Source organism: Argentina silus (genome assembly GCF_951799395.1).
Source record: "Argentina silus genome assembly, chromosome: 9".
Classification (NCBI taxonomy): domain Eukaryota; kingdom Metazoa; phylum Chordata; class Actinopteri; order Argentiniformes; family Argentinidae; genus Argentina; species Argentina silus.
In genome coordinates, this window is record NC_139663.1 from 22,620,985 (window position 1) to 22,631,950 (window position 10,966).

General features: G+C 46.5%; 1 protein-coding gene across 1 annotated transcript in view; it reads right to left on the reverse strand.

The window, feature by feature from the left end:
• Positions 1-1,845: 1,845 nt before the first annotated feature.
• The window catches only part of baiap2l2a (BAR/IMD domain containing adaptor protein 2 like 2a), a gene marked incomplete at both ends in the record, with an annotated part of 12,038 nt that continues 2,917 nt past the window's right edge, over positions 1,846-10,966 (reverse strand). Inside the window, 11 exons of the mRNA XM_083677436.1 lie at positions 1,846-1,924; positions 2,713-2,753; positions 3,596-3,746; positions 4,756-4,821; positions 6,153-6,354; positions 6,532-6,598; positions 7,093-7,197; positions 8,055-8,186; positions 8,469-8,549; positions 9,230-9,301; positions 10,786-10,847. Of these exons, the coding sequence (XP_083533562.1) occupies positions 1,846-1,924; positions 2,713-2,753; positions 3,596-3,746; positions 4,756-4,821; positions 6,153-6,354; positions 6,532-6,598; positions 7,093-7,197; positions 8,055-8,186; positions 8,469-8,549; positions 9,230-9,301; positions 10,786-10,847 (1,058 nt within the window). The remainder of the gene's footprint in view (positions 1,925-2,712; positions 2,754-3,595; positions 3,747-4,755; positions 4,822-6,152; positions 6,355-6,531; positions 6,599-7,092; positions 7,198-8,054; positions 8,187-8,468; positions 8,550-9,229; positions 9,302-10,785; positions 10,848-10,966) is intronic.

Sequence of the window (10,966 nt, forward strand, 5' to 3'; positions counted from 1 at the left end):
TAGACAATGTCCTGACAGACTAGCGCTCCACTGCTCCTTCCCCATCCCTTCTTTCCTCACCCCCTCCTTCCTCACCCCCTCCTTCCCCATCCCCTACTCCTCACCCCCTCAACCTCACACCCCCTCTACCAGACTGCGACCCCCACCCCCTCTCCCAGGCACACCCCTTCCTCCTACCCCTCCTCACCTCACCCACACGTCCTCACCTCACCCCCACCCACACACCCCACCCTGCTCACTCACCTCCGCACCCCTCCCCACCCAACACCTATCACAGTCCTATTTATTTTTCCTTTTTATACAAACGTATGTGTTTCTGTTTATGTGTAGATATGCCTGAAAGAAGGCCAACCTCAAGTTAAAATGATGTAGATATTTCAGAAGAGAATGTCCTCCATCTCCTTTGAGTTTATTTGACTTCATCCCCCTTTTTCTCTCCGACTTTCTTTCCCTCTCTCTCTTCCTGTTTCTGCCTCTATCTATTGATCTATCTATCTACTCCACCTCTGCTCCTCTCCTCTCCGCTCCCTCCCTCCTCATCCCTCCATCCCTCTCTCCTCTGGTAATGAGCTGTTGTAAAACACACCAAAAGAAGAAAGAGGTCAAGCTGTGAAAGAACAAAATAAAAAATAAAAAATTCCTCAAGAACCATGACTCCTCTTCCTTTAATCCTTCCTTCCCTTGACTCGTCTCCAGCACCGGCCTCGACACAGAGAAAAACATCTTAAAACGGCAAATGAAAAGTTGGCATTGGGGATGAATTTCTTTATCGTCTAACTGAATGAATGCAACTTGAAACAACGGGCTGTGAGAAGCAGATGCAGGTTTATTTGAGTCGAGGATGCTGTTACCCAGAGCTATCACATCCGCTTAACAGTTCCACACAATAACCATTAGCACAGCGGGGGACACACCGAGGGCAATTTGGGTTAAGTATCCCCAGTGGTGGCTTCAAACTGGCAATCCCAAGGTCCTTTGCTACTTTAGTAGGCTAACCTACTGCCTGAGCAAATTAACACAGAGCTGCAATACAATCTACAATAGCTTATCACCTAAGGCACGGGACACGAGAGTACAGCAGTCCAATGTAGCTCAAACTCACTCATCAGAAACTATCTACGTGGTATTCCTGAGAGAAAGATTTCCTCGCTGAGGTTCTGTTTTAGCATTACAGTGAAATGTTGTTGGTTTAAAATGGTGTCATATTGGAACATGCAAGACCAAAATAAAAGTGCTGCTTGGAGACAAGAAGGAAGGCTTTGATAGGCCAGTGTACCACAGTAAAATGTCCATTCTATAAAAATGTAATGGACAATAAAGTTTTCTTCATCTTAATCTTGGTGAAGCCACTATTACAGTTGCACTTACACCACGACCATTCGGTAACATCCCTGATTCTGGAAAATAAAAGTGCATGAGAAATCCTCATAGATTGAATTCCACAATGTTATGCTATGAAAACAATGACAGAAATACATTGTTTTGCTTATCAGCGAATCAAAGAATATGTCAACAGCTCGAGCATCTAAAGCCACACCCTGACCTCCCTACTTGTCATTGTTACATCATCTAAGCACACAAACATACTGTTTCCATAACAACTACTGTACAAGATCAGGGTTGGGCGGTTTGGACAGCTTTGGGCATCAAACTCTTCACCACATCATACAAGGGATTTCCTAACTCATCTAGTGCCAAGGGTGACTTTATTCACCAAAGATTCTTCATTTTGTAGCCAATCAGAGTACTGTTGCTAGGTAAACACCGCATAGAACACTTGGAACACTCTAGGTGGCGAGTGTTCCGGAATTCTTTGGCAGTTGGTGATTTAAGTTCAGGACCTCTTCACCGACGGAGTCGTGGAGCCGACCTGTCATTGGTGGACGTGGGCTTCAGCTTGACGGTAGCAAACGGGTTGGTCCCTCTACACAACACAAACACACACGACAGAGAAAACACACGTCTCAGTTTGAAGGTTATTTCTTCTGGAGTGGGCTAGTCCCACTTGCATATCTGTTTCAGTTTTTATTGGACAGAGACAGCAGAAAAAGACAGGAATTAAGGGTAAGTCAGCAGGCCATGGGCCGGATTTAAACCCATGCCGACATGGGCATCATGTGTGCACTGTAGGCCGTGGTGCTAGACCACTGGACCTCCCCAGGCCGTGGTACTAGACCACTGGACCACCCCAGGCCGTGGTGCTGGACCACTGGACCACCCCAGGCCGTGGTGCTAGACCACTGGACCTCCCCAGGCCGTGGTACTAGACCACTGGACCTCCCCAGGCCGTGGTACTAGACCACTGGACCTCCCCAGGCCACACAAAGTCTCAGTTTAGGCGTCACTTTTCAGTAATGAACAAACATGCACGTGATTGACGGTGAGGGCACCTGCTGTGAAAGAACTGAGAGGGACTGAGTTATTGTATAGTATATATTTACAATGATCATCATCTTGAGGAGGATTCGTTTGAACTGAGAACGACAGATTCCACTGTCGAGTAAAACAAAGAAATAATGAGATCAAACCGCGATGGGAGGAAATTCAAAGGCAGCTTTCAAGATAGACTCTTTCTAACGCATCACAATGAAGACATCTCACTGAACCCTTCTTTACAGTTGTTATAAAACAATGTCTTCCTGTAAACTGCAGCTTAACAATTCAATTAATCAGAAAGAAATTCATCAATTGTAAGCATCTCTGTTTCCTTACTTTGGGAAGAGGTCTGGGCGTGGTCCATGGTGGTCTTGTCTCTGGAGAGGGGAGAGAGGTGGGGATGAAGCATTGTGAGGTCTGATGCAACCTTAGAGGCCTCTATATCGACCGACTGTCAACTTTCACTGACTTCTAACTGACTGTCAGCAGGGAGCAGCCCACTCTGGCAAGATCAGACACCATGCTAACACACACTCTAAACCAATGCTTTCTAACTCCAGACACCATGCTAACACACACTATAAACCAATGCTTTCTAACTCCAGACACCATGCTAACACACACTATAAACCAATGCTTTCCAACTCCAGACACCATGCTAACACACACTCTAAACCAAGGGCCTCCAACTCCCAGTCCAGCCCTACACAAACATACCTGTTTCAAATAGGACTGGAGTTGGAGAACACACACACACACACACACACACACACACACACACACACACACACACACACACACACACACACACACACACACACACACACACACACACACACACACACACACACACACACACACACACACACACACACACACAGCCTCACCCCCCTAAACAGCTAGCAGCTGGAGCTTCCCCCCTGCATCCACCAGAAGGAGGGGTGTGGCGTCATAGAGAACAGCACCTTGCCACAGTGCCCCTGCTGGTCGGAGGGTGAACACCTCAGTGCTATTTAGGACTTTTTTCTCACCTCACTGACATGGTTACTGCTAGATTGTGACCAGTTCTGATCGTCACCGATCACAATCTAGCAGGCAAAGACAAACAAACGCTGCCATTATACTGACAAAACAGTCATTGTTAAAACAGACGGTAGATATTAAACTGCTCAACCCTGATGGCCATAAAGACCTCCAATCAACATTCATCCAGCATTACCATGTTGTTCGAGCTGGACTGCGCCCTTCTCTCAAGGGTGGGTGTGATTGGTCCCATCTCTGCCTGTCTATTGGGTAAGGGAGGCGGAGGGGGCGGGGCTCCATCGTCCTGTAGGTTATTCATGCTGTGACTGCTCCTGAGGGTGGAGCTGCTGAAGGGTTAAGAAAAACAAAGAGACGGGGCTAAAGCCTCACTTGGAAAAATCCTCCATTACTTTAGTACAGAAAAATGATCTTTCCTTAGAGCGATAGGTCACCCAAATTTCACAAATAATTAATCATTTTCTTGAGGGACTAGGGACTTGGGACAAAGTTGGCTTACTTTGAGTTGATTTAGGTATGCATTTCAGATAATGCCTATTTGGGCGTATTGAACCTTGCTGTTATGGGGTTTATCATACATTTTTATCATCAACTTTTAACTTATAAAGCCTTAAATGGTCTTGCACTTGATTATTTAGTAGACCTGATTAACCCCTACCAACCCACTCACACCCTCAGATCCAAAGATGTTGAACTGCAAAAGAACACAGCTGGAGGACTTTTTCTTATCGAACAGCACTCCTGTGGAAGGGCCTGCCTCCCTCTGTGAGGGGGCCTGCCTCCCTCTGTGGAAGGGCCTGCCTCCCTCTGTGATGTCAGAGACATCAGGGGTCAGAGACAGTTCATTTTGAAATCCGACCTCAAGACTTACCTTTTTAGCTCCGCATACGGTTGCCCGTAGCAACTCCCTCTCCTATTCCCCTGCCAATGTTATTGTCATTATTTCAGTAATAATGGTGTATTGTTCCATATTCTTTCATATTATATGTATTATGCTGTCAGGATGTGTTTACATTTCTGCTGATATTTTTGTTGTGATTTTGTCATGATATGTCTTTGTAAAGTGTGTTGAGACACCTGTGTGAAATGTACTTTAAATAAAGTTTGATTTGATTTGATTTGATCATTAGCCTGTTTTAGCCTGCGGTGGTTGTAGCTAACTAATTGTAACTTACAATCACCACTCACCCTGACACTACAACCTACTTACTGAAATGACACACAACTACTGAAATAAAGGTGAACTATACCTTTAGGATCCAGATTGACCTACTTCCTATTTACAAAAATGATATCGTCATTACGATATTTGGATGAATGGTCCCTTGAAGAGCTTACCTGAAGCTTGGGGGTTTAGGTGCATCCTCCAGTGGTTCTACATAGGCAGCTGGGAACCATCCCTGGCTGAGGGTGAGAAAGGAGTGGGAGGGGGTGGGAGGGGTGGGTGGGAGGGGGTAGATAATACATGTGAGACTGGGTGGAGGAGACAAGAGGCCAGGCGTCGGGAGATAAGCGATGAGACTGTGAGGAAACTGTGTCTCTCTCAAGTAAACAATCGACTATAAAATGTACTCACTTTACAATCACTCAGATATATCTGCAGGCATGTGGTAATCATAGCCTACACCTGAATGCTAAAGACTGATTAGAGAGGAATACAGGCTATAAAAACCATAAAGACACAAAATAAACATACTGCTCTCTCTTTCTGCCTTCGCTCCCCCCCCCCCCCCCCCAGCTTACCCTAACCCCCCAGCCAGTGGGCTGTCAATGTGCAGTTTTGTCCTTGCTAGGCCTACTTAAGAATTGGAGGCCTGTCATGCTGCTGTGCCTAGACAACAAGATTTTTCTAAGCGGGGGATGTTTTGGATTGGGCAAAGTCTGGGGATGAGGATCTGGGGCTATTCTTGACCAGGAAAAAAAGCTTCTGATTGTGTATGCCATGTGTATTTATTTGAAACCGTGAAATCTTTAGGGTTTGGGGAAGGTTTTATTTCTTGGATTCGTTTGCTGTATTCTGGGGCTTCCGTATGTTACACGTGGGGTTGAGCCAGACAGTCCCAGTTAGGACATGGATAAGGCAGGGTTGCCCACTTTTAGTGCTGCTGTTTGCTTTAGCTATACAGCTGTTACTTAGCACTCGAAGGGCCAAGCTACAGGGATTACCCTTTCCAGGGACAGCAGAAGGGGGGGGGCAGTGTCTCTGTCTGCAAATGCAGGGGATGGCAGAGGATGTCAGTGAAGCTGTCAGTGGAGCTTTACAACTGTACAACTATGAGAGGACCTCTTCTGCCAGGGTAAATTGGGGCAAGAGTGAGGGTCTCTTGATAGGGAGATGGGTGACACCCCCAGGGAGAACAGAGCTCTGGGCACAGGGTCAGCCATCTTCGGGCACCCCTGGAGAAGTTAAGTGCCTTGCTCAAGGGCAAAACAGCAGTGGTAGGCACCTTAGAAGTGATGCCAGCAACCCTCCAGTCACCAGCACACATCCAGCTCCCTCCTAGGGTGGGGATCAAACCAACCTACCGATTGCTGGCCGGCCTCTCTAACCTAAAATTCTAATTCTCTCTCTCTCTCTCTCTCTCTCTCTCTCTCTCTCTCACACACACACACACACACACACACACACACAGACACACACACACACACACACACACACACACACACACACACACACACACACACACACACACACACACACACACACACACACACATCCTCCCTCTGTGTCTCACCGTGTGCTGCTCTCGGCCCGGCCATACAGCCATCCGTTCCTAGGCTGCTGGACCATGACGGTGACCACTTCTCCCCTGGAGAAGGGCAGCAGAGTGGGGTTGGACGAGCCAGGGTGGCCCACCCGGGCCCTCATAGGTCTGCCACCACCCAGGGACTCCCCCAGGGAGCCGGAGCGGGAGCGTCTACCCTGGGGAGATGGGCCTGGAGGGGGGAGGAGGAGGGGGGGGGGGGGGGAGGGAGGGAGGAGGGGGGTTTGAGGAGATGGGGGGGATAGGGAGAGAACGTCATTATGTGTGAGGTATACTGTAAAACAATAAGGAGAACGGGTCAAATGAGAGGAATGATATTCCATAACTGAACGGTAGAAAACCTGCTCACCTCGAGAGGGCACTCTGCCCAGCTGCTGGTCCGTGCGATACCCTCTCTCCTCCTCCCTCGTCTGCACCTGCACAGCACCCACAACACAGCAATACTGTCACAGGAGGACGGATAGAAACCAAAACAAACCATGATAATCTACGACCATCCATGAAACGTCATCACTGTTGAATTTGCGATATTCAATGTTTGTTCGTGTTTTCAATGTTTGTTCAATTATGTTCATAGAACACTCCATTCAGGATCTGTTGGAAATGAGATGCCTTTTCAAGGGGGTTCAACGTAATCCTTTCAGCAATTATCAAATATAACCAAACCAAATATAATCAACAAAATGGCCCTGGACTTTCAGCCAACGGGGCCCCGCAGCCCACAGTGCTCCAGACGGCCAGGCGCTACTACCGTTCCATCACCTGCATTATACTGTAGTGGAATAAGAGGTAGATACGTCATCCAGGTAGATACGTCATCCAGGTAGATACGTCATCCAGGTAGATACGTCATCCAGGTAGATACGTCATCCAGGTAGATACGTCTGCCTTGCTCTGCTGAATGCCTTACCATGCTGTCTGGGTCCTGGAGAGAGGACCTGCGGGACCTGGGTGCCCTCGTCGCGTTGACTTGGTCTCTCCATCCATCCGCTCTCTGCTGTAGACTGCCCCCTACCTGTCACATACAGGTACATCGTATACAAGCACACCTGTCTTTCACTTGTCTCTCATACTGCGTTACTCATTCGCTTTACACACACTGAAGAAGGCTCCAGTCCGAATGTCTGTTGTGTTCTCTAGGTCCTGTTCCCTTGCATTTTTTTTATTGATTCAACTCTTTTTTTTTTTTTTTTTTTTTTTCTGTGTTTGAAACCACTCCTGATTTCTGATACCCATTCGCTTCACCAAAAGTTCCCTTTAACTCCTTTGACTACTGATTATCTTGAAGATCCGAAAAAAAGACTGGATATAGTTGTGATCAACCAACCAGGCAAGGCAGAGATGCCACTACCTGTCCTCTCCCTTCAGATACTGTAACTGTAGCTTCTAACTGTTATCAAGGACAGAGGGAAGGGAGCAGGTTTTCATGTTGGAATGCAGCCATGCCCCCTCCAGTGCCAGGCCTGTGTTATGGTAATGTATAGTGCTCTAAGTGTTGTAATGGAAGGGTGTTGGGGTTTAGGTTACACTGCAGGGTACTTTACTGGTGAATTACAGGAGGAGAGTGGGAAATGTGTATAGAGTGTGTGTGTGTGAGTATGTGTGTGAGTGTGTGTGTGTGTGTGTGTGTGTGTGTGTGTGTGTGTGTGTGTGTGTGTGTGTGTGAGTGTGTGTGTGTGTTTGAGTGTGTGTGTGTGTGTGTGTGTGTGTGTGTGTGTGTGTGAGTGTGTGTGTGAGTGTGTGTGTGTTTGAGTGTGTGAGTGAGTGTGTGTGTGTGTGTGTGTGTGTGTGTGTGTGTGTGTGTGTGAGTGTGTGTGTGTGTGTGTGAGTGAGTGTGTGTGTGAGTGTGTGTGTGTGTGTGTGTATCTATACCTTATTCATGAGGTAGACGATGGACTGGGTGAGGCCACAGTGTTTCTCTGCCAGGAAGCGATACCTCCTCTCCTCCTCCTTCAGAGCCTCGCGCTGACTCTCTCTCAGGAACTCAATGTATTCACTGCCATCCTGTGGGCATACACAAACACACACACACACACACACCAACATGTGCACGCACACACACCACACACACACACACACACACACACACGTGAGTGTCGGTATTGATATACTATATGATGGTAATGCCTCTCTCTCTCTCTCACACACACACACACACACACACACACACACACACACACACACGCACACACGCACACACACACACACACACACACTCACACAAACACACTCACACACACAAACACACACACACACAGACACACACGCACACACACGCAGACTGACCTGGTGAGCCCCTCTCCTCAGTTGCCTCTCCAGAGCTGTTGCCTGACTCCGTACCTCCATTTCATAGCGCCTCCTGCTGCCCTGAGCAACACATCACACCAAGAGGTTCAAGTAGAGATTCTCAATTTTTATGTGATGGAATTTGTGTACATGTTGGTTTCGCCATTCAGAAATTACAACACTTTTTATGGGTACCCAAACATAATGGGACAATTAATTATTAAGTTATTAATAAATATTTTAGCTTGGCTTGACAGGTGTTTCTGGTAAGTCAGGTGTGTTCAGTCACATCATCTGTGCAGGCATAAGAGGTCTGTCAAGGTCTGGTCTTGATTCTAGGCTTTGCATTTGCCTTTGGAGTTTGCTATTGGTGTCTCTCAACATGAGGACCAAAGAGGTGTCAATGAAGGTCAAGGAAGCCATTATGAGGCTGAACAATCAGAAACAAACTATAAGAAACATTGTCAAAACCTTAGGCTTGCCAAAATCAACAGTTTGTAACATCATTAAACAGAAAAAAACCCACTGGTGAGCTCAGCATTCCCAAATGAGCAGGTAGGCCAAGGAAGACTGTAAATATATCATAAATATAGACCATTCCAAATCATCTCGCAGGCCACATGTTTGACACCCTTGCTCTAGGTCAATGACACAACTCTTGCTACAACTAACTAGTCAAGAGAGAGAGAGCGAGAGAGAGAGAGAGAAAGAGAGAGAGAGAGAGAGAGAGAGAGAGAGAGAGAAAGAGAAAGAGAACTCACTGATATGTAGTCCTTGTCCAGTCTGATGTTGTTGTCCATCTCCTGCAGTACCTCAGTGTGGAACGAACGGAACTTAGACAAAAAAGGTTGAGGCATTACTAGCAGTACACCGATCAAAACGTCCTCAGAGGTTGAGGCATTACTAGCAGTACACCGATCAAAACGACCTCAGAGGTTGAGACATTACTAGCAGCACACCGATCAAAATGACCTCAGAGGTTGAGACATTACTAGCAGTACACCGATCAAAATGACCTCAGAGGCTGAGACATTACTAGCAGTACACCGATCAACCACAACTGAACATGTGAAATGACGTACTGCCACGAAGCTCTTTGGTTACACATACTAACACCAGTTGAGCACACGAGAACGATAACACTATCTTAACTAGCTTAGCTGTATGTGGTGAAAGACAACACTATCTTAACTAGCTTAGCTGTATGTGGTGAAAGACAACACTATCTTAACTAGCTTAGCTGTATGTGGTGTGGGCCGATGGTGTGACTTTGTCAAAGTTATTAGGCTATCGTGACTGTCTTTCATGATGTACTGTAAATGTACTGTAAATGGACTAGGACAATGACTAGTACAATGACTAGTACAGTGACTAGTACAGTGACTAGTACAATGACTAGTACAATGACTAGTACAGTGACTAGTACAGTGACTAGTACAATGACGAGTACAATGACTAGTACAATGACTAGGACAATGACTAGTACAATGACTAGTACAGTGACTAGTACAATGACGAGTACAATGACTAGTACAATGACTAGTACAATGACTAGTACAGTGACTAGTACAGTGACTAGTACAGTGACTAGTACAATGACGAGTACAATGACTAGTACAATGACTAGTACAATGACTAGTACAATGACTAGTACAGTGACTAGGACAGTGACTAGTACAATGACTAGTACAGTGACTAGGACAGTGACTAGTACAGTGACTAGGACAGTGACTAGTACAGTGACTAGTACAGTGACTAGTACAGTAACTAGTACAGTGACTAGTACAGTGACTAGTACAGTGACTAGGACAGTGACTAGGACAGTGACTAGTACAGTGACTAGTACAGTGACTAGGACAGTAACTAGTACAGTGACTAGTACAGTGACTAGTACAGTAACTAGTACAGTGACTAGGACAGTGACTAGGACAGTGACTAGTACAGTGACTAGTACAGTGACTAGTACAGTGACTAGGACAGTGACTAGGACAGTGGCTAGGACAGTGACTAGGACAGTGACTAGGACAGTGGCTAGTACAGTGACTAGGACAGTGACTAGTACAGTGACTAGGACAGTAACTAGTACAGTGACTAGGACAGTGACTAGGACAGTGACTAGTACAGTGACTAGGACAGTGACTAGGACAGTGACTAGTACAGTGACTAGGACAGTGACTAGGACAGTGACTAGGACAGTAACTAGTACAGTGACTAGTACAGTGACTAGGACAGTGACTAGTACAGTGACTAGGACAGTGACTAGGACAGTGACTAGGACAGTGACTAGGACAGGGTTATAGAGTGTAAAGGAACCTACGACTCTCTCCAGTTCAGTTGTGAGTGTCCTCTGGTTCTCAGAGATCTGAATCAGGACGTCTCCTACAAGACACAGAGGCAGGTGTTATCATTATAGATTATAGACACACACACACACACACACACAGACACACACACACACACACACTCACACACACACACACACACACACACACACACAC